The 24,542-nt window shown below is 36.3% G+C and overlaps 1 protein-coding gene and 1 long non-coding RNA gene across 21 annotated transcripts in view; one reads left to right on the forward strand and one right to left on the reverse strand.

Annotated features, from left to right (window-relative positions):
• SYNE1 (spectrin repeat containing nuclear envelope protein 1) overlaps positions 1 to 24,542 on the reverse strand; it is a 449,600-nt gene that overhangs the window by 48,273 nt on the left and 376,785 nt on the right. For all 20 annotated transcript variants that reach the window (XM_072828127.1, XM_072828137.1, XM_072828100.1 and 17 more), the window contains 4 exons: positions 21,428 to 21,553; positions 18,104 to 18,259; positions 10,088 to 10,246; positions 6,757 to 6,923 (listed from right to left, as the gene is read on the reverse strand). In XM_072828127.1, coding sequence (XP_072684228.1) covers positions 6,757 to 6,923; positions 10,088 to 10,246; positions 18,104 to 18,259; positions 21,428 to 21,553 — 608 coding nt within the window. The remainder of the gene's footprint in view (positions 1 to 6,756; positions 6,924 to 10,087; positions 10,247 to 18,103; positions 18,260 to 21,427; positions 21,554 to 24,542) is intronic.
• LOC140634384 (uncharacterized) lies at positions 227 to 22,300 on the forward strand. Its single transcript, XR_012031890.1, has 2 exons — positions 227 to 421; positions 20,521 to 22,300. It is a non-coding gene; the product is annotated as an uncharacterized lncRNA (long non-coding RNA).

A 24,542-nucleotide genomic window follows, 5' to 3' on the forward strand; every position in this document is an offset into this window, starting at 1 on the left:
GTATGAAAATGCTCACTCTAAACAAATGTTGGTAGGTCTCTGCCTGATAATATGACACTGAGCAGTGACAAGTGGTCATGTTTCTAAATAAAACCTACATTCATTAACATGTGCCCGGCCTGATCTCCTGGAATGTAGGCCACGAGTGTAAGAAGGGGAAAGGCTCAGTGTAATCTGCAAGGAGGGGGAGGCTTTCTAAAGAAAGAAGGCTCTCAAAAATAAGGCCGCTGCAGACACTTTGCCATTCTGGAAGGACAGGCAACTCTTCCTGTGGGCTGTTTGTTAAGTTGGAAAGGATTTCTGAAAAAGACAAATCACTCAAATGCAAACAAAAACAAAACCTCTACAAGTACAGCAAGTTGTGGTAGCAAAAAAGAACAACTCTTTTTTTCCTTCTGTTTGAAATGCCAGCTACGGTGGTGTAAGTAGGAGTTTTCAGGGGTTGTTTGGGAAGGTGGGATGGAAAAGGTATTCTGTAGAAAAGTAGTTGGTCTTCATTTTTGAATAGACTGTTTAAGCAAGAAAAGTAATTGAAGAAATACTATTCTTCCCTTACATATTCAAAACCTTTGTCCTTTTAAAAATGATGTAAAGTGATAAAAGTAATATGTCCATTTTAAGGTAATAATAAAAAATATGTTCATTTGCTTGGTGGGATTCAGAAAACTTCCTTTGTAATTTTCAAGAGTTTCAAATTTTCTGCACTGAACCTATATTAATTTCATAATTTAAGCTTTTAAAGAAAATGAGCTCTCAAATTATTAATTGCTGGTAATTTAATAAAATATGATGAATGCTGACTGCTTTAAACCCTTTTCAGATCAAGGTATACATACACACAAATAGATTACAAATAAATAAATAATGAAATTTGCTAAGTTTTTTTTAAAAAGCCCTCTATGATGAGCTGCAAAATAAAACAGAGTATTTGGGTCTGATTGTATGAGATAATTAATTTTAAAGCAGGAACATATTTTCTTTTTTAAAGGCAACAAACCGATATTTTACATAATAAATTATTTATAAATAAAATTATTTTTCAAATCCTGATATTTAAAGATATTCTATTGTGAATTCTTTATAAAGCAATCACTCTTCTAAAATATTATTTTTAACAATGAGGAAGATAAACTTATAAGCTTTGGTTAAAGGACTATATTGGTCATGATTCCAAAGCAGTAGGTATATTTATTTTTTCTTGATTATGACTAACATTTCTGAAAATTTGAGATCATTAAAAAATTGTACTGCCATCATTTTCCTAGTTCAATTCCTTTTTACTTTATTTAATTCTCCTCATGGGCTCAAATTTTGTTCCTATGCTCATTATCATTAGGACAACATATTTATTGCAACAGATTAAACATAAAGCACGGCTCTAAAGACACAGTTACTATGATAGTAAAATGGTAATATCAATGTCAATGGAATGGGAGAAATATTGGATAAATCATGGTATATTAAAACTATGGCATACTTTGTAGCTCTCCAAAAGAACAAGATTGCCACATGTGGCATTTTGTAGTATGCATGGCATTGACCCTTTCCCCCTGCATTGTCTCTTTGGAGATATGGCAATTATTTTAATGAATATTTTGAAAATGAGGAATCTAGGGCTCAGAAAGGTTATGTAGTAAGCCCTAGGTCACACAGCCATAGCAAGGTGGACCAAATTCAGGACTCTTGATCTGTTCTGTGCTATTTACATGCTTGAAGCAGCAATACATTCCTGATCCTGGCCAGTTTTCCGAATTGACCCCCATGAGGTAATGGCAGCCATAAATTCCAAGAATCAAGTTTTATTTTTCCTCTAGTGGTGGTGGAACACCTGTGAAACCGAAACCTGTTCTAAGGGCAGCTGATCCAACTTCACAAAGCTATGCATACACGGTTCACCTACACAGCCTCTAAGCTCCCTCTGGGCTGAGAATTGTCATTCGCTGTGTGCTGTGCTAAGTAGTTTACAGGGACTTTCTCATTTAGTTCTCCTAATAACTGTTTACACCTGTGGTTATTGAGGTACTGAGAAGGTAAGGAACTTGCCTAACATCCCATTGTTGGCGAAGCAGAACAACGCAGTAATTCAGGCAGGTGAGGCCGTAAGTGCATGCTCTGCTTTATTATTTGCATTTGCGGCACTTTTCAACCTGTCTTAGATTGGAGAAATGCAACAAATACTGGATTGACCATTATGTGCAAGGAGCTATGTTAGGTTCTGGCTTCATACAGATACACCTACACTATAGTAGAGAGAAGAAACTGTAAACAACTGATCGCATAAGAGACCTATTACAGCAGGGAAATTCCATGGAGAGCACAGAAAGCCCGCTGAGAAGGTAAGAAGAATCTCACCCAGTCCAAAGAAAAGGAAGACCTTAACGAACAATTAGGAATGGGCCAGGCCAGACAGGGGCAGGAGAGTGCGCAGGCAGATGCGATGGAGGGAGAAGACCTGCGGTGAGTCATGTGTACACTTGCTCCATTCCCTTACTTGGTTAGGTGCCATTTCCTCTCCCACTTTTACATTCCCTAGAGCTGGTGTCAGCCAACTATGGCTAGACACCTGTTTTGGTAAACAAAATGTTATTGGAACCCAACTGCATTTTTCTGTTTCCGTAGTGTCTAGGGCTGCTTTTGTGACATGGCAGAGGGGTTTCAGCAGGGACCATTTAACCCGCAAAGCTGAAAATATTTACGAGATAGTCTTGTGCAAAGAGTTTGCCAATCTCTGCCCTGTAGCAGCATCCACAGTACTAAATATGCAGGAGACATTCAGTGATTTTTTATTTTAAATTTTTTAATTTTTTAAAAATTGTATTTGTTTTTTACTCTACTTCTATGTAGTTTTTAAGGGGATTTTAATAAATACACAGTTTAAAAGCAGCCAGCTGCAAAGGACCACAGATTGTATGATTCCATGTATATGGGCTGTCCAAAATAGATAAATCTGTGGAGGCAGAAGGTGACTTAGTGGTTGCCTGGGGCCAGCAGAAGGAGGGAGAGTGGAGGCGAAAAAGGTGAGTAAGGCATTTATTTGGGGATGATGAAAATATTTTAAAATTGATTGTGGTGATGGATACACAGGTCTCTAAATATGCTAAAAATTACTACATCATATATTTGTGATAGATGATTTGTGTGATATGTGAAATTATATCTCAACAAAGCTGTTATTGGAGAAAAAGTATGCTTTTGTTTTGGTGATGGGGAGGTAGGTTTGGCAGATGCAAGAGGAATATCCTTATGTTAGAGAGTACAGTTAATTAAAAAAAAAAAAAAAACATAATTGCAACAGAGCACACTTGAGTCTGACCTTCCTAGATACCCAAATGGGAAATATTCAATAAAATACTGTCTAGTATAAAAAGCACTGAACAACTAATTCTAAACGACAGATTTCCTATTATCCTGAGCTCTAGAAAACTACTATGTGGGTTTTTTCATAGGGTTCACAAGCAAAATGAGAGCCAAAATCCCAGCAGACGGTTTTACAGAAAGTAAAGTACACCAGTGACTGTTTCTTTTGTTGACTGTTAAGGAAAGCCAAGGGCTCAGAAATGCTTTCGCCAATTGTCTTGGCCAGTGTTGATCAACAACTTTCTGGGATGAAGAAAATGTTCTGTATCTACAGTGCCCATAAAGTAGCCATTGCCCTCTTATGGTTATTGAGCCTGGGGAAACGTGACTAGACAACTGACTATAATTAAAATTAAACAGTAATTTAATTAAATCCCATTTCAGTTCATTTAAATAGCCACAGGTAGCTAATGACTGCTATATTAAACTGAGCAGGTCTAGAAAATATGGACAGGATACTAGAGCATTAACCACTGAGACATAACTAAGCAAATTTTGTTGTCCAAAAAACTGACAATTCTTAGTGACAGTTTAAAAATGCAATGGAAAACACATTTACTTTGTACTCATAATGGTCTAAGCTAATCCACTAGTGATAGGAAGTTGGCTCAAAGTTATGCATTCTATTTGTATGCAAATAGGGTTATTATCAGTAAATCTTCTTTCTTTCTTTTCTTTTTCCTATTTATGTTAGCTGGGAAACTGTTTACCTGAAAACATGATCTTCAAAAATGACTTCTCCATTCCCACACCTCCCAATATCAAAAGGCCCAACTAAGTTGTGTTCTGCCTTAATGAATCAGTGTGAAAAAAAAAAAAATAGTTGGAAGAGCTAAGAGTGGTGAATGGGACTGAACCATAGAAATCTGATATTTGAGCTGGCTGCTCATAGTTGAAGATGGGGGTGGAGGACAGACATTTAGTTTGTGTACTCTCAAAGCTCAGATAAACAAGGGAAAGAAAAGTAAATATGAAGACCAAGTGTCATTTAGGAGAGGCTTCAAAGAGACTTTGAATCCAGTGTGGCATTAAACTCTAAAACAAGTGAATGGTCAACACATCATCTGGTATACTTTGGAGTGAGGCAATCAGAAATGGACAACACATCTACAAAAATCTACATCTGTATATGATGAGACTCTACTAAAATAGAAACATATGAGCGTTTTAGTGACTTTAGTGACTATAGATCCAAAAATATTTAATTGGTTCAACTTTACTAATGTGTTTTTGGAAAAATAAATAACATTTACAAAATCCTCACTTGAATAACAGAAAAGTTATTCAAGTTAAACATAACTTTGAGGAGAAATCACCTAACTCATTTGATGTAATGTTGGCTAACAGCTGGGTATACACTAAGCTAGCTTATGAATAAACTATATTAAATTCAATTTAAAACATCTTCAACATAGTGTATCCCCCATTCTATACCACTGAACCACTAAAGATTAGAAAAGAACATTAACTAGTTTAACTGGATTACATGGCAATGCAAGCCAATCCATGAGTCATAATCTGACCAAAAAAAAAAAAAAAAAAAAAATCAAGGGATGTTTACCAACTGGGTGGCTTCCCTAAGAAGTGTATTTATAGTACAAAGGGCTTTGATTTGTCCTTCTGAATAAGATTTGGTTATCACAAACTGAGAAGTGAAGCTAAACATAGCAATGGGGTTCCAAAACCTACATATGCCAGAATATTTGGAAATTATATATATTTTGAGCTGAACCGTATGTTTCTGTCCCTTTGTAATAGCTTTACCAGGGCATTTAGCTTGTCACTTTACTTGATTTCTTTGCATGTTTATATGCCCACCATGAACTCCTCAAGGAAAGGGGCCTCAAAATATCTCAGAGCTGCTGTGAGCACTTTACAAAGGACTAGGAAATTAGATTGTTGAAATAATTACAGAATCTAATTTCCTTTTAATTGCATTCTTTAGAACAGGGACAGGAAGTCATAAAATTGGCAGACGGGAGCATGTAGTGCTCCAGAGCATGGGCTGCAGTCAGAGTGCAGGCTCTGCCCCTCAGCAGGTGTGTAACCATGGGCAAGCCTGGGTGTCAGCCTCTGCATCTGGAAAATGGGTATAATAAGAATGCCCACCACAAACGGTATTGTGAACAGGAAATGTGAAGACATATATGAAGCTGTAGCATGGTCATTGACACATACCAAGTGTTCAATAAATGTCTGCTATCAGAGTATTGTTACACATTTGAAAATTGGTAAACATTTATTCCATTTTTGTTTCATTATTGCTAAAATAAATCATAATTTCATCTTCTTCCTAAATTGGCTTCTCTCTGAAACTCCCTTGGAGAAAAAAAATATACTAGATATTTTCAGAATCAACATATGGAATTTTTGCCCATACACAATTTTTGTGGGCACACAGCATTCAAAAAGCACTATTTCATGCCCACATTCATGCAGCATGGCTGAGGAAAAGAACCCAGATTTTTAAAAGTGTATTCTCAGTTAGTTCCAAATGGCTGTGAATCAGAAGTATTTGTAACTTTCTACCTCTCCTAACTGCCGTACAAAAGAATGTCCATTCAAATATTCAAGTATTCATTCATTCATTCAAATATTTATTGAGCCCAAATTGTATTCAGTTACTGTTCTTGATGCTCATGATATATGGTGGATAGATACACAAAGGTGCCTGCCCTTACAGAGCCTATATTCCAACATAAAGCCAAGTTCACCTGAAGTAAAACACTTACTTCGTCATTTGCTTTATATCAAACAACATAGTATCTCATTCATTATATCAGACTCTATATTTTTAATAAAAACCCTTACATATTTTTTCTTTCTTTACATTTCTGTTTTCCCTAACCTGCCCTTCTGCAACAGAAACTGAATATAATATCCCTCTCAGATACAAAGCGGATACTTATTAAAGCTAAAAACAAAATTGCAATAATGCAGATTATTTTAAAACTATGCTGAATGGCAATAATTAGCTTTATTCCCACTCTCTGGTAGCCAGAAATATGGTAGGAAAGTAATTTTATATATATCTTTTAAAAAATTTTTTGCTACTACAGACAAAAGTGCCCTCCATGGATACTAGTCAGCAGTTTTACTTCCTTCCTCATAGAAGGATGCATACCCATGAAGCCCTGAAATAAATAATTTTTTGGGGGAATGGGTTTTGTTTGGATATGACTTTCTTTCAGCTGAGTGAAAACACCACGGGATTTATTAAATAAGGAGAATTTCAAAGTTAATGAAACACATTTATGAGAAAAGCTAAACTAAAATGGCAGGATAAAGAACACACACAGAGAGAGAGAAAGTCATTGGATTATCTTGAGCTGCAGTGAAAGATGGACAAAATGTTTTAAAATTCTGCACACATGTCCTATTGACCAGGATCCTTTTTACCTGGCTGCCATGAGATCCAGGAGATGCTGCCACCGGTCATTAACCTTTCCGAGTTTGTATTCAATCTCAGAGGCTTTGCTTTCATGGCTGGCTCTAGCAAGTCGTTCTCCCATTTGCTGGAGCTGTATTTTGTTCTCTTGGGCAACAGCAATTTCCTCTTGATAATCCTGCATAATAAATAGCAATCACGGAGATCAGAAATCATATTTTTAATGCATTCAGCCTGGCTCTACTAGAAACATGATAATTACTATTTTCTATTGCTTGGAATAGTTTAGACATGAGGAATACTGTGTGAATATCAGTCTATGTACACAAGAATTAGTGGTACCTATTATTTTCAGTATGTGCATAGACTCTAAATGGAATTTTCAAAGAGATCTTCTTAAAGAGAATTGAGATATTTTTATTTACTTAAAATGGGCATTAAAAATCAATAATGGTATATAAATAGAAATAAAAGAAGAAGCTTGAAGGATTTTAATGCTGGGAAATTATACCTTATTTTTATAATCACCAACCTGGTGTTATATTTAGAATCAATCCTTATAGTTGCTAAGAGGCTTAGAATATGTGTGTGTGCCTGTGGGCAATGCACAATTATATATGTGCAATTGACATATATGTGTATTTACATGTAAATGTATATTATGTGTTTCTGTTATTTGTGCAGAATGCTTTCAAAAATAATACTTTCATTTTAATGAGCTATCCTCTATACAATGTCAATATTTTACAAATAAATCAATGGAAAATTAACTCAAAAGAATAATAACCATTAGTCTTAGGGGATCAGTGGGTCTCACACCTTTTTCATTTATCCAGTATTCACTCCTCTTAAAGATTGTTTTGGATAGGGAAACACTGGCTTCATATGCAAGACAGAGGCCTCCAATGGTATGGTCTAAGTGATGATGAATGGACATGCCCTGTGCTCCTCAACCCTCACCACCTGACCAATGATCCTCTTACTCTTGCCACAGTGACAGAAGCCAATCTTCAGAATCACTTTTTCTTTTTCTTCATTTTGGAATCAAACTTCTGTCATGCCGCATATATTATCTTAACAAAATAATATACAAAGCTTAGAGGGTCATGGGCATTTTAATGCTCTCTTGCTCTAAAGTTAGTATGGCAATAGGGCTATCCTTTCAAGTCAGTTATCAAAGCAAGAGGCCCTCTAAAAATGGAGAAGCCAGTGTAGTTTTATTCTATCTTGGTGTTGAGTGCTCTTTTTAGGCCCAGAAACCTCACCCCACCTCACCTACCTTCCATTTTATGTTACTTCACCACAGTGGGATTCAATGGCCAATATGCTAGATGCACTCACACCACGGAGGCAAGCTCATAGAGATGTCTTTTTAAATCTCATAATTCATTTTATAGACAAAATAGTATAGCTAATATTTTAAAGATTATTTCTGACATTGTGCCAAAAAGTAAAACATAATTAGGTGAAACACTAAAGTTTTTCTAAATTTTTTTTGGTTTTTCTAAATTTTAAATTGTAATTGTATTTTGTCTAAGAGAGAGTTTTTTCCACACCCCCAAAATATGCATCTTAAATTTCATGAAGAAAATCAATAAGAATATAGATACACTTATCCAAAATTTATTGTATAGCAAGCTTCACTGTAATACCTATAGTATATTGTGTCCAGTAGAGCATTTCCTGATATCCAGAAATTATTACTGCAAGCTATTAGCAGATGTTATAGTGAAATCTGTATTATCTTAGTTCACATTTTAAAGGTTTACCATATCAAATATACAAATGCTTATTGCTAGAATTTGAACATTTTAAGTGGAAGTCTTAAAGTTATACTACATGTTGACACTGGAGTTTTTTTTTTTCTCTTTATGCGTATGCATGGATAAAGATAGTTTTTCTTAATAATTATTTATATTTATTTTAGAATTTTAGAATGAATAAGGCTATAATCCATTTATTCAGTAATGACTGAGTACTTATAAGAAGCTCTGAGTTCAGGAGATACAAGAATAAACAGACAAAGACACTTCCAGCAAAGCTGACAATCTAGTAGGGCATCTACTGTACAGAGATAAAAAATAAGTAATGAGGGAAAGTATGGTGGAAGCCAGATAGTGATATGTGCTAATAAAGAACATAAACTAAAATAAAAATGATTAACTGTTCAAAATATGGAAGCACTATTGATATCACCAAAAACATTTTTAAATGCTAATAAATTTGGTCAGCCCAACAGAGACATGAAAAATGTTCTAGAGCCAGATGATATATAAAATAATTTAATAGTCATACATAACTTGAAAATAATATGAAGCAAAATCTCAGGGAGGTTTTTGTTCTTTTTTACCTTAAATTATTTATTTATTAGAGAGAGAGCACACAAGTGGGACAGAGGGGGAAGGAGAGGAACAAGCAGACTCCATCTGAATGAAAGCCCAAAGCAGGGCTTATCCCATGACCCTAGGATCCTGACCTAAGCTGAAATCAAGAGTCTGACACTCAACTGCTCAACCAACTGGGGTGCACAGGGAAGTTTTTGTTCTTTTTTTTTTAAGATTTTATTTATTTATTTATGAGAGACACAGACAGGCAGGCAGAGACATAGGGCAGAGGGAGAAGCAGGCTCCCTGAGGGGAGCCCAATATGGGACTCGATCTCAGGACCCCGGGATCATGATCTGAGCCAAAGGCAGACAGACACTCAACCACTAAACCACCCAGGCACCCCAGGAAAGTTTTTATTCTTGCAATTGTCTGTGCATAGTGTTTTATAGAGAAAATGTCAGTTTAATGAATCCTAAAAATTTTTTCTTTTGGTTCCTCTCTAGTGATTTTACCTCTTTAAAAACAAAAAAACAGGACACCTTGGTGGCTCTGCGGTTAAGCATCTGCCTTTGGCTCAAGGCATGATCCTGAAGTCCCTGGATCAAGTCTCACATGGAGCCTGCTTCTCTCTCTGCCTGTGTCTCTGCCTCTCTCTCTTTCTCTCTCTGTGTCTCTTATGAATAAATAAATAAAATCTTAAAAAAAATAAGAACAAAAAAACACAAAAGAAAACTAATACACATAAATGATTCCTTCTGAACAGGTAGCTAAAACGGGAAAACACTGAACATTTATCTATCAGCAGATAATTTACTTCATCATATCCATATATATTGTATATAAAGGAGGCCTTTCATGCAAGTTTATTTTGTATTAAAAAGATAAAACATTTAAAAGATAGTACTCCTTTTACAGGAAAGTAATTTAATAATGAGTAAAACCATATTTTATACCTGTTAAAAGTACACCTAAGTGTTATGAAGAGTAAAAATATACATAGTTAGGCATCCTGTACCTTCTTGAGCTTTTCTATCATATCTTCAATGAGGATGTCTCCATTTTGAGAAACTTTGCTTTCCATCTGGGTCAACCATTCACAAAGTTCCTTGTTCTTTTCACTGAAGACTGCCCATTCATTCAATCTTTCACTTACTTGCTGCCGCCTTAAGGAGAGCTGAAAAGTTTAAATGGGAAAAAATGTAAAAGGATAATCAGAGTACAACTTGTACCCTGGGTCACGGGGGGTGGGGGGGGACCAATAAACTGAGTTGGGTGGAGGGAAATAAGCAACAGTTGTGCATGTCTTTAGGTACTGTTCCCTGAGTTTGAGACCCAGGAGGGATCTCCAGCAAGCTTTCACAACAAGGACCTGCTAATGAAATGCCAGTGGGAGGAACCCCACCCTGTATGTCCACCCCTCTAAAGAGCTGCATGCACCTTCATTTATTCAAGGTTCCAAGCAATCAAGCCTCACACTGAAATTAGTTCTATGCAGATTTCTACAGCAATATTTTTTTTAAAAGATTTTATTTATTTATTCATGATAGTCACACAGAGAGAGACAGAGAGGCAGAGACACAGGCAGAGGGAGAAGCAGACCCATGCAGGGAACCCGACGTAGGATTTGATCCCGGGGTCTCCAGGATTGCGCCCTGGGCCAAAGGCAGGCTCCAAACCGCTGTGCCACCCAGGGATCCCTCTACATATTGAATGTACTTTTACTAAAAGATAAGGAAGAGCTAGGAAAGAGGGAGGGATAGAAAAAGAAGGAAGGAAAGAAGGAAAAAGGGGAAAAAAAAGGAAGAAAAGGGGAAAGGAACAAAAGAAGGGAAAGAAAGAAAAAAGGGAGAGTGAATTGAATCTCAAGTGTCTGGAGAGTGGAGCAGAGGCGCACAGTGCAGAGAAGTCTGAAGTGGAAGACGGATCCCTGCTGCTCAGCTCTATACCGATCCTTTTACTTTGAGCAAGTTCTCTTACTTCTCTGCCTGCTTTCTTTTTTATTTATTTACCTTTGTCTTTTTCATTTCCTTCTTTTGCATAATGACTTTATTGAGATATAATTCACATACCATACAATATTGCTTAGCATAATGTTTTCAAAGTTCATCTATGTTGCGGCATGTGTCAGTATTTCACTCCTTTTAATTGTTGAATGTATCCCATCAGATGGATAGACAACCTTTTATTTACCAATTCATCTATGGATGGATGTTTTGGTTATTTCCACTTTCTGGCTATTATGAATAAGGCTGCAATTGTACACTTGTAGACAAGTGTGTGTGGAGACACATGTTTAGTTGCCTACGGGGTACTTACCTATGAGTAGAATTGCCGGGTTACATGTTGACACACTATAGAGTGTCTACCAATGTACATTCCCACCAGCAGTAAGGTATTCATTTCTCCACATCCTCACCTACACTTACTATTTATCTGTCTTTTTGATTTGGTCATCCTAGTGAATGTCAAGTGGTATCTTATTGCTATTCTGATTCATATTTCTCTGATGACTAATAATGCTGAAAATCTTTTCATGTTTCTTGGCCATCTGTATATCTTCTTTGGAGAACTATCAGGTCAAATCTTTTGCCCATTTTTGAATTGGGCTGGGTTTTTTTTTTTCTTTTTTAGCATTGAGTTGTAATAGTTCTTTATGCATTAGAGATACAAGGGGTCTGTTTCTTATCTCTAAATCTAGAATGTTCCAAAAAAAAAAACCTAGAATGTTCCTTTCCAGTATTTTAAAATTTTATGATTTCATAATACCCTTGTTTTTGCAGTGCTGCTTACGATACTAAGAAATATTTTTAGTTAAGCCAAGCTACCTGTTAGCAAAATATAATGTGATTTGACTGGCAAGAAGATGATCCTTTTTTATAGATGTTCTACACACTCATGTTGATAATGCTAGACATTCCACCAGTCATCTCATCGCATTAAACACCTACCTCAATTTTCTTTTCTTCCACCACCATTTTATTATGAAAAACATTAGACATACAGAAAAGTTGAAAGAACTGTAATGGTAAGCAGCCATAATATACTCCCTAGGCTCCAAAATTGTGAACATTTTGCTACATTTTGCTTTAATACATATATTCCTTTATCCATCAGTCCATTTTACTTTGTGATACACTTCAAGCCAATTTCCTTTAAAAATGAAAATATTTCTAAGGTACCTTACACTTTCTAGTTAGCAATTCTGCCTCAGATTGGCTCTGCTAATGATTAGGTAAATAATAGTCAAGGTCCCACATAACCCAAAATGTCTATGATTCTATATCTGAGAAAATACCTGGTAATTAGGCTTTGAGAGCAGGTTCCCTATGCCTGGGCTAGCTCTCATCATAGTGAGGTGCTCAGATAGTGGGCCCCATAACCTAACATAGTTTCTAAAATGTCATCATTACAAATTCATTCTTTTGAATTATGATCTTTTAAAATACAAATTTCTCTGAGTAGGGTGACACTGATGCATCCATTAAGTATTTCCCCATTAGTAAAAATCAGCTTGTTTTCTTTGAGGCAGAAAAATACAGAACAACCAAAAAGCAGTGAATTTACTTGGGGTGGGTACTGGTAGGAATGGAAAAGGCTAAGAAAACATAGGTTAAAAAGTTTTGGAGACAAAGTTCACCTACAATAAGCTATATCAAGACAGCGCTGCAGTTAGGAGCACAATCCTTCCAGTACTCCCTACCTCTTGAACTCTGATAGCAGAGTGTATTCTGATCTTCTACAGGAATGCTACGATTTGGAATTTTGTAGTGGATATGACTTCTTCCCTCTCATTCACATAGCATCAGAGTCAAGAGTGTGGCTGGTCATTAAAATTCTGGTTCAACTGATGTCCAAACTGAAACTATATTTTCATAATTGGGACCTCTGAAAGCAACTGTTTTCTAAGAAAAGACTAAAAGCCCCCACCCTTCAGATTCAACATTAATAGTTATTGCTCTATGTATCTCCTTCTTTCCTCTTTCCCCAAATCATCCATGAGTAAGGATGAATTCTCGGACTTTCCTCAACAACATCTTCAGGGAAGATGACCACATTATAGAAAAATATTATCTATTTCTTTGAGAGGTGGGTTTTATTTTTTTAATATTTTAAATTTTTTTATTTTTTTTGAGAGGTGGGTTTTATTACCCCCATTCCAGAGAGAAGGTTAGACAAATTTGAGATATTTCTTTCTAGTCAGTATGAGACAGAATGAGCAAAGCTTGAGTCTTTGATAGAGGCTGTGATATAATACTATGATCAAATATCCAGAGGTACCTGAGATTCAAAAACAGTCTCTATTACTTACTAATGATATGACCAGGGCAAGGTTACTTATCTTCTCTATGTCTCACTTGCTTCATTTATAAATGAATTTTATATCTGTTCCAAATTTCATTAAGCAAATGTTTATTGTTTGCAGTAAATAAGTATCTACGATGTGCCAAGCACTGACATGTGTCCTGGGATAATAGGCTTATAATAGAATGCAAACAAGAAATTAATTTAAGAAAATAACCAGTACATGCTAAAGATTTAACAAAAGCTGGCCATTAATATACTACTACTCCTCCTCCTCCTACTCCTCCTACTCCTCCTACTACAGGACATCATTTGAGTTTTTTTTTTCCATCATTTGAGTTTTTAACATTTTTTCCACCTCGACACCCATGTATTCAATACCTCCGCTGAGCAGCTTGCATATGTATTTCTGGTACTTATCACACACCATGGAAGTGTTACTTTCATTTGCTCACTGTAAAGCAACAGCTGAAAGAAGAAACAGGTAGACCACAAACACAGTGCAAAAGCTTCTAAAAAGATTTAAATTCTCAGTGGAGACAGCTTTTACCTTTCAGTTTATAAAACTAGTGTTTAGGCTATATGATAAGTGAACATTACCACCCCTTTCTTCGGGTTTAACTGAAACCCTCATATTACTTATCAGTTTAGCACAGATTTATGTTTTCTCAAGAGTATAAACACTCTGCATTGTTAATAGCTGGCAAGTACCAGCTGAAACCTCCAGAGTGTGAGGCAGCTGAACAGGAAATACATCCTTTTCTACTTCAAATATTTTTGCCTTGACAATTTGAAAAACACTGAGCAATTACAATGATGATGTATTTATATCTCAACGAGAATTACACACGGATCTACAAACCCAAACAGGAATAAAAACAAATATAAGCTATGGCTGAATACAGACACAGCAAACTGTTTGGGGAGTCTATTTATGAACAGTATACTTTTATACGTCAACTCCCCTCTGAAACATTTACTTACACCGTGTCTTCCTCCTCCTCCTTGGTAGTCCCAATTGCTCCTGCCTTCTCACCCACTGCTTCAATTGGAATATGAACAGACTACCGGCTCTTTAATAGCGGATAATGTCAGGTTTAAGTAAAGTTTTTAACTTTTAAAATGAGACCATAGGCTCAAGCTCATTTCCTTTTGTGGTTTCATACTTGACAGAAGAACTCCGGAAACACTAACTCAAGAACTAGTAACTAATTTATATTCTCACTTATAGTTATATCCTGGCACCTTTGGCATGACTACTCCGAACTCTAAAATCTCACTGGATTAAATAGTATTTTTAGGTTGAAGCAATGTGAGATCAGTATGCTTTAGCTTCATGCCTTAAGACATTCAATTTTAAAAAAAAAAAAAAAAAAAAAAAAAAAGACATTCAATTTAGAAGTTTCCAGAAACTATGTATTCAATGTACTTCCTCTTTTTTTTTTTTTTTTTTTTACTTAAGTCTTAGTCTACTCACAGGTGAAAGGTATTCATCTCTTCATGGCATATCATATGATCAATAGCATCCTTCAAAATGTATTTCCAAACGGATATATCTAAGTCTCGTGAGCAATTTTAAACATGGAAACTTTGGCCCCCTTTTTTCTTTTTCCAGCTTTACTAAGATATAATAGACATATCACACTGTGTAAGTTTAAGGTGTATAGTGTGGTGACCTGATGCACATTTATACTGTGAAATGATTACCACAAGATTAGTTAGCACATCCATCATATCACACAATTACTATTTCTATGTGTGTTGTGAGAGCCTTTAAGGTATCACTCAGCCATAAAAAGAATGACATCTAGCCATTTGTAACAACATGGATGGATCTTGAGAGTATAATGCTAAATGAAAGAAGTTGGTCAGAGAAAGACAAATACCATATGATTTCACTCATGTGGAATTTAAGAAACAAAACAAATGAAGAAAGAAAAAGAGATAAAAAAGAAGAAGAAGAAGACTCTTAAGTGTAGAGAACAAACTAGTGGTTGCCAGAGGGGAGGAAAGGAGGAAAGGGTGAATAGGTGAAGGTGATTAAGGTTATTAATTATAACCACTTATATTGATGAACACTGAGTAATGTACTGAATCACTCTACTGTATACCTGAAACAAATATAACACTTTATATTTATATTGGAATTTTTTTAAATAAATAAAAATTTAAATAAATTTTTAAAATATCTTTCCTCTTAGCAATTTTCAAGTACATGATACAGTCTTATTAACTAGAGTCACATTCCTATACGTTAGATTCCTAGAACTAATTCACTTTATAACTAGAAGTTTGTAATCTTTCTACCTCATGGCATTTTTACACAGGACTGGTTTTCCTAAATCAAACAAATATTGCACAATTATAATCTTCCTAACTTCCAAACTATTCAGAGACTATGTCATTATTTTACATTTAGAGGAACACAATGACATAAAATAAATGCCCTAAAGTCTTCTTTTAATTATTAACAGTATATATATGAACACTTACTTAGCTGTTCTAGGCACTGGAGAAAAAAGGAAATGGTCTTCATTCTTAGGGGTCTCATAGTCTTGAAATAAAGTCACAAACATTGGGAAAAAAAAAAAAAGAAGAAGAAGAAGAGAGGAACAATGCACCATCAAATGATGGCACAGGCCAAAAGGGAATTGGGGAATAGGAAAATACTGAGGTCTGAGCATCTCAAAAGGTGACATTCTAGGGATTGTGGCATTTGAAAAAAGGTGGGTTAAAATCAGAAGGGAAGAAATAGTCAGTCTAGGCAGAAGAGTGGTCTGAGTAAGGTCTGGGGGTAGGGCAGTTCATGACAGGTTTGGGAAGGGAATGGAAGCCATTATTTGAAGTGTTACCTCTCTGAAAGCTCTGTAGACATCAATTAGCCAGAGAAGTAGATATAGTATAATTAATTTCACAGGATATGCTGAAAAGTATTGGGTCATGAAGTAGTGCTAGATTTTTCTCAATTTTAAGAAAAACAAATGAATAAGGCTCATAAAAGTAACCAAACCACTGCTGTGATCATTTTCCATTATTTGTAACCACAAATTATCTTTCACTTACATGAAATACCCTGATAAAGTCCTTCCATTAGAAAATTATGTGAGAATTTACTGGATAGTTATGTATTGATTTTGGGTTGAATAATTCAGAGAAGAATAAAATATTGTGATTAGCATTATCATATTGCATGTGAATTTCTCACTGTGTTCACTAAGAATATGAAGCTCCATGAAAAATGGCTAAATTAATTTTGAACTCAAATTACTCACATGTTTATGAAAATCATCTCTTACACTTCTCCCTTTTCCAAGTATATATTCAGAAGAAATTGTTCACACATTTAGGAAGTGTGCTCCAGAGTTACCCTCTGGCTCATGGTCTGAGAAATATCTTGGTTTTTATCTAAACACAGAGAGAAATTTACCTAACAACAAATTTCTTGTTGCTGTCAAATGAATCAGGAGGCTATAAGCCTCTTAATCTCTGTTTAATGTTTCCTGAAGCATGAAGATAAGTATCTCTAAAGTCAGGGAAAATGGGAGGGGAGGACGGAAGAGGAGAGAGCTCTAGATTAGCACACTTGGCCTGAAACTAGAGAGGCACGAAGAGACCCCTTCTCAAGAGCTCCTTCCTCATCCTTACAGCACTTGCTTCTCCCCAGCCAGCTCCTCTGTCTCCTCCTCTGCCTTCACTCAAGCTGCAGCCGCATCCAATCCACCTGCTTGCTCCTTCCACACCAATCTGTCTCTTGTGCTCCCTGTCTCAGTGCTCAGCTGAAGATTTATCCGCTGCAACATGTGTGTCCTTTATTGCCTGCAGTGCACACTGCCCTGGGTTTGCTTACACTGCTGTACATTGTTTTAGCTTGTTAGAACCAGTTCTCTTCATGGCATAGGTTCTTCTGGACTGGTTTTAGTTTCAGCTCTGTTGTTAAATCGATGGTAGGAACACTTACTCTAGTTTATGAAATTCACAATTAGTGTGACTGATTCATTTACCAAACATAGACCACAGCCTCTCATGTGCCAGGCAATGCAGTCAGGTGCAGCAAGGGACATGACTGACACACACCCAGCCTCCTGGAGGGGATGGTCTCAAGGTCCTCAGTCAGAGCCTGTTCTTCACTTGTGTTTAATCTATGTTATGTTATTAATCTATGTTATTCTTCTTTGTCTTTGATTCCTTCTCATTGTCTTTCCACCAATCTCTTCCTTTCATTTCAAAATCAAAATCCAATCTGGGATCCCAATTTTAAGGTACAATGCACAAGAAAGGTACTTAATAAATGAATCACATGTAACTAAAAATGCCAAACACATGAATTCCTAGGAAAAAAATACTGTAAATCATTAGCCACAGTCATTCCAAATAAAAAACCATTTCCACAGTATTAGCTAAAATTGCAAATAAAACAAAGGTCTTTCATATGTTCAAAGTAAGAAACAGACCATCAGTACTTAGCAAGACTACATCTGTGAACCAAAAAACTATTTTCCCTCTTACAATATTATGTCAGCCAGTGAAAGGGGCAGCAAGAGAATTCAGTTGAGATGCATCTCAAATATAATGTTAATCTACAATATTCTCACAAAAGCCAGAGTTCTTCCTCCATGTATACTCTGAGTTATAGAGTCGATACAAACATGGGTCAAGCTATTTGACATTTCAAGTCATCTTCCAGTTTTCCACCTTTCTGAGCTAATGCTCAATGTAGAGTTTGTCTTACCTGGTGGCACAGTTCTTCCCACTGCCTTTGCAGAAGCTCCATGCGTTCATTCAGGATGGAGATATCATCGGCGCTGATGTAGGCACAGAGAGTATCCTTCAGCAGTGTCAGCTGAGCCATATCATCTGTCCAGCTCCCAGCTACATTTTCCAGCTCCTAGATTAAAAAAAACAAAAATGTGAATACTCACAAATATCTATCATAAACAATTTGTGTGTGTTAGGAATCTCCTCATCATATAATTATCTTTCCATCGCTTTCTATTTTCTATTTGAACATCTCACTTGGTTTATTCTATTTGCTCTGGTGTTGTCTGACACTTTGCCAAGTTCTTCTGATAAAATCCCAGGTTGTGGGGTGCCTGGGTGGCTCAGTTGGTTAAGCATTTGCCTTTAGCTCAGGTCATGATCTTGGGGTCCTGGGATCATCTGCATTGGGTTCCCTGCTCAGTGGGCAGTCTGCTTCTCCCTCTGCCTCTGTTCCTTCTCCCTGTCATATTTTCTCTCTTTCTCTCTAATAAATAAATTTTTAAAAATCATAAAAAATAAAACCACCCAGGTTGTTGGAAGAATCTTCCTATGATCTATTTACCTTTTAACTGATCATTGTGGCTCACCTTTTCTTCTTCCTTTTTTTTTTTTTAAGATTTCATTTATTTATTTGAGAGAGAAAGAGAGAGAGAGAGAGAGAGAGAGAGAGAGAGCATGTAAGAGCAGGAGGAGGAGCAAAAGGAGAAGCAGACTCCCCACTGAGCAAGGAGCCCAAAGCAGGACTCAATCCCAGGACCTTGAGATCATGACCTGAGCACTTGAGATCATGACAGGCACTTAACTGAATGAGCCACCCAAGTGGCCCCCTGGCTCATCTTTCCTAAATTGAACTTTCATTACTGCATGATCTCCTTTACTTTTAAACTGATTTCATAAATTGCTAATCCAGCCTTTATTTTTGTCCTGGGTTATTGATCATGTTAAAATATTTTCAAAAAACCAAACTTCTAGGTTAACTTTCATCTTCAAACACTATGCATTTACATTCTGCAATATCAACTTAATATAATCGCTGAATTGCTATTATTACTCAATTGAAAATAATGGACTGAATTCATTTCCTGTAGGAACATAGACTTCTTCAGGTTACTAAAGAAAAAATTATGTACTCTGTCCTTTTGGGAAATGATTTAAGAAAAAAATCCATAAAGCAATATTTGAATGAGTTGACATTGGATTTTGCAATGCTTTGAACCGATGACCAGTTTTGCAATTTGTATAACTCTTGCTTTTTGCCAGCTGTGGATGCTTTTAGATTCTGGCTAATTTTGTGTATAAATAGAGTATTTCACATGGCTTTTTCCTTCTCTTTTTGCCTCTTCACACAGGATACAAGTTTCCAAAGGCAAATGCAATTAACAGTAGTGTTTGAGGCTAACTTCTCAGGCAATTTAGGCAGATGAGGTTTTAGTCTGAATTTTCCAGGTAATTGCTTTGTTTTGCTGCTAAGGGTGGTTTAGGGAAGAGTAGCAGAGAGCTGGACCAAAATGCATCCTTTTAATCTCCAAGCTTAATAGCCGGGTATGTTTATAACTGTTGTATTTTGGGTGATGAGGTCCCATGGTAACAGCATTTGGCTGAAAGACCATCCCGGTGGAGTAAAATATGCAGTATTTCTGCTTATATTTGTACACATATTAAACTGTCATGCCAATGTAAAGATTTTCCCCTTTCTTTCCAATTTCTAGCCCCTAACTCCAACATCAGACATAATTCACAATGTAAGGATTATAAAAGAAACAACAGCACCACCAAAACCAACTGTTTCAGACTCACAGACTCTATTAGATGAGTCTATATGGTAAAAATACAGCCTCTGGATTCAGGAAGCCTTGATATTTACTAACACTGAAACATTATTAAACTTCTAGAAGCCTCAGTTTTCACATCTGTAAAAGGGAAATAACAGACTGTCCTCATGAGTTTGTGTTTCTGTCAACTAAGACAACACTAGTTTACTGACTGGCACATAAGAGCAGCCTAATAAATGCCAATTTTCTTTAATCACTTGTTATAAATTTACAATCACAGATTTAAAACAAACTTTTTAATATTTGCATACTTCTGAACTTACATCTCAAGATAATATTTTCCTCACCTGCTATCCATGATGTCATGTATATTACCCCTTTATTTTTCCTAAATCTGCCTCTTCTGAGTTTCAAAGGATATCCTTAAATTTTAATACTGAAGAAAAATTCTTACATCTACGCTTTTTATGATTTCAAGACTCCTTTAAAAATTAATTTTTCCTTAATGCTTATGACTTCTTAGCCAGAGTGAAGCAGAAAACTTCTGATTAAATCCAAATCATTTAAGTATATGTGAAGTTTCTTTCTAAAAGATTTATTTATTTATTTATTTTAGGGGGAGAGTGGCAGAGGGAGAGGATCTTCGAGCAGACTCTCTGCTGAGCACTGAGTGTGGAGCCCAACCTCACAACCCATGTGATCATGACCTGATCAGAAACCAAGAGTCACAGAGGCTTACCCAATTAAGCCACCCAGGCACCCCAGTACGTGTGAAGTTTTACAGCATTGCTCCAGAACAATAATTTGCAAATGATTGGGAAACACAGGGACGTGTATTATTTGGGGAGAAAAAAAGAGACATTCGTAAAGGCAGTTTTGACTAGATCTGCATACTGCTTGACAGAGAACTGCCGAACACTTCACTTGCCTATATAGGTATGAACAGAACGAATCCTCTGCCACCACATCACGTTAATCTCAACGAGCTCACGATGCAGGGAGTGGTCTATATTAGCTCCTGATTTGCTTTCAACTGTGATTTGAGGTGTTGCTCATGATCTCATAAATAGTTAGGGCCCTGATAACTGAATGACTGTGTGTCTCCTTGCTATTTGCATTCCTATTTTCCTTACAGAAGAGCCTACAGGGCAGGGTGTTCCCCTAAGGACCACTGTCTGCAGCATTTCCAGGCTGTCAGGACTAGACTATTCTGCTAGAACAACTCTCCAGTACAGACGCTTTAAAAAGGATTGTGTTTATTGCTTTCGACCCCACTTTTAAATATCTTTCAATGCTGTGTTTTATATTTCTCAAGATATAAACCATAAGCCAGTCTAATTTCATCAACCACAATAAATCAGCAAGCAAGCCTCACCAGAGTTGTCTGCCCTAATGCAATATCCAGGAACTTGTACCAACATATACACTGCTGGAGCAGTTTGACTAGCTTATGCTTTCAAAGGCAATACCACAACAGAAGCGCACAGGCCAGTGACAGCTAACAGCTCAATCCAGTCAGCTACCTTGCAACGCATTTGCTCTGCATGCAGCTCCTCATGGTGATCTGGAAGAGGCTGAGAAAGCTTCTTTTTGAAAGTTCGTAGTTTCTCCAGAGAATCAGCTATTCCGTTCTCACAGTTTTCCCAGTCCTGTAATGGGAGAAGGAAGAGATTTCATGGCTTTGTTTTTGTTTTGTTTTGTTTTGTTTTGTTTTATAAGAAACTAAAACAAAAGATCCACACTCTTCTTAATCCCAGAGAAACAATTAAAGATTTGTGGGGGGTCCACATCCATTGTCATGTAGGCAGCATCAGAGAGTTCAACACTTACTCTATGTGACTTTAAGCAGGTAATATGCTATGTCTCAATTTTCCCTATGAAAATGGGCATAACACAAACTCTATAATTGTTGGAGGGCTGGAGGAAGCCATGGCTGTGAACACACTAAATACAAGGCCCAGAATATTACAAGTAATCAAAATTGTTATTTGCATCTGAATCAATCTGCAGAGGTAAGAAAGTAATCACAGTATTTTGCCTCTTTTCTAACCCCACTATTAATGTGTCTACACTACCTCGGATGTTCTATAAGAGATCAAAAAGAGGATATGGAAATTCTTTCAGGATGAAATGTAAAAATAATATAACCCTGCCTCTGATTCAGCTCATTATATGAACACTATGAGGCACATACATTTGATTTGTTACAGAAGTAGAAATACACAAGTACCAAAGGCTGGCAATGGGTGGGCTTCATCTCAATATGCTGAAATATGTATCACAAAAGGGTAAGTATATAAACACCTAAAAACTGAAACAATCAATGGATGAAGAGAGGTAAGGCAAAATTTAAAAAATATACATCTAGTATGTCAAATATGAGTGAGTGCTCTGAAGAAGAATATAGCAAGAAAAGCAGTAGAGAGTGGCAGCATAGACCGGTAGATCTCTACAGAGTGACAAAGAAAACATACATTTATGTGGTTATGTTTTGGGTGATTACATACCAGACCTGTAACAGTGGTTTATTCCTGTGGAAGATTACAGGATTTGGTTGTGGTATAGGGGAAATTTTGTTTTTTGCTTTACATATTTCAATTATTATCTGATTTTTTAAAATCAGACACATGTATTTCTTTTTAATTGAAAGAAAAAATTAAAGGAATCATAATGCTTTATATAATTAGACCTACAGATTAACTCCTATCCAGTGTCTCAGTGAAAATTCAAATTAAATTCATCTAAACAGGGATCCCTGGGTGGCGCAGCGGTTTGGCGCCTGCCTTTGGCTCAGGGCGCGATCCTGGAGACCCGGGATCGAATCTCACGTCGGGCTCCCGGTGCATGGGGCCTGCTTCTCCCTCTGCCTGTGTCTCTGCCTCTCTCTCTCTCTCTCTCTCTCTCTCTGTGACTATCATAAATAAATTAAAAAATAAATAAATAAAATCAAAATAAATTCATCTAAACAAATCTCCTTAATTTCACCTATGACCATCCATTCCTGTCCCCCCTTCCTAGTAACCCTTCCCAGTAGCCACTCCCTGCAACTTAAATTACTGAGCTCTGAAGAAAGACAGAATTGCTTTTAGTAGTGAGCCTGGTGGCAAAATTATGCCGCATTTTCCTTCACATTACCTCTTCCACCATTACCAGTCTTTTCTTGGCTGGGCTCTTTCTGTCTTTCTCTTCTGATGCTTTATTTTTAGCACGGCAACCCATAGGTGCTATGACCAAAACTGTCTTCTGTTAGAAGTGCTGACAAAAGTGTGTCCCTATTCAAAAGGTCTTTTGGTTTCTAACTGAACTGAGAATTTGGCCTAAGGTTCATTTCTCTTAAATTCCTTCAGGGAACTTCCTAGAGTACATAATCACATTCCCTCTTTCCATTTACCAGAAAACACACTAACTGTCTGTCTTGGACAAATTTGTTCTAATTCCCCTTTGTTAAAGTACCTCCATGTTCCCAGGCTACAATTAGTTCATCAATGTTAAGCATAGTGAGATCCTTTTACTAAACTGAACAAGCATTCTCAATGAAATCATCACACCCTCTGAAACCCATCAACATGCCATCAGTAAATCTCCACTGATCTAAAAGAGAAAAGATAAGTTTCTTATTTTTTATAATAAAATTAAGAGGCCATAGTGAAGCAGGTGAACATGCAGGCCACAGAATCATCATCACTCTACTTTTGGCATATTTACTCAGAGCATTAAGTCAAGAGCTAAAAATACATAAGCATTATGGCTGTGATATAAAGATATCCTAAAATAAAGAAAATGACATTAGAATATAGCTTCATAAATTCCTTCTTCGGCAAATGAGTCCTAGTTTATGATTTAAAATAAAATAAACTTTAACAAGAGAAGAATAAGGATTCCCCTTTCCAAGAATGGCTTAGATTCCAAAGCTATAACCCAGTCTTTTTACTACATGAATTACAAGGACATAACAAAATGTCATGGTCTGCAAACATCTATCAAAGTGGATGTTTTACACACCAGCAAACAGACTGGCAAGAAAAGCAAATGCAATGACTCAGCCATTTTGCCTTATTAAAGTCTTGGGAATCTGTCCAAAAATCACATCACAAATAAAGAAAAAATATATGATTAACATATCTCTACAGAATGAGTTACAGTGTTTTTAATCTTTTATTGAAAGTAAAAAAGAAGAAAAAAGAATCAGACATATTGTATTACGGATGAATTGTGCTGTATGCAAATAATAGTTCTTTAACAAATGCTCAGTGGCATTTTTGATTGATTGTTTCCTACACAGAAGGTAATATATTATTAAATAAAATTCAATAGAATAAATCCAATGGGTGTGCATACTTTAAGCATTATAAAAGCAAACTGTGTTCTTTTAACTTTAGTTACTACCTGTGATCCAAAAAAGCGTCAGGCCAAATTTAATAGATACTTTTGTTAAAGTGTTGGTGATTATCAGCATGTATAAAACTTTACTATTTATCTCTGTTCACTCTTTAATATGATGATAATATCAACAACGATGATTACCACCCTTTACCACATGCTCAATTTGTGCAGGTATTGTGCCACATGTTTACTTTCCTTATTTCATTAAATCCTCACAATGCCATCTGAAGGAGGGGTAATCATACCTACTGCCGC

Source organism: Canis lupus, chromosome 1 (genome assembly GCF_048164855.1).
Source record: "Canis lupus baileyi chromosome 1, mCanLup2.hap1, whole genome shotgun sequence".
NCBI lineage: Eukaryota > Metazoa > Chordata > Mammalia > Carnivora > Canidae > Canis > Canis lupus.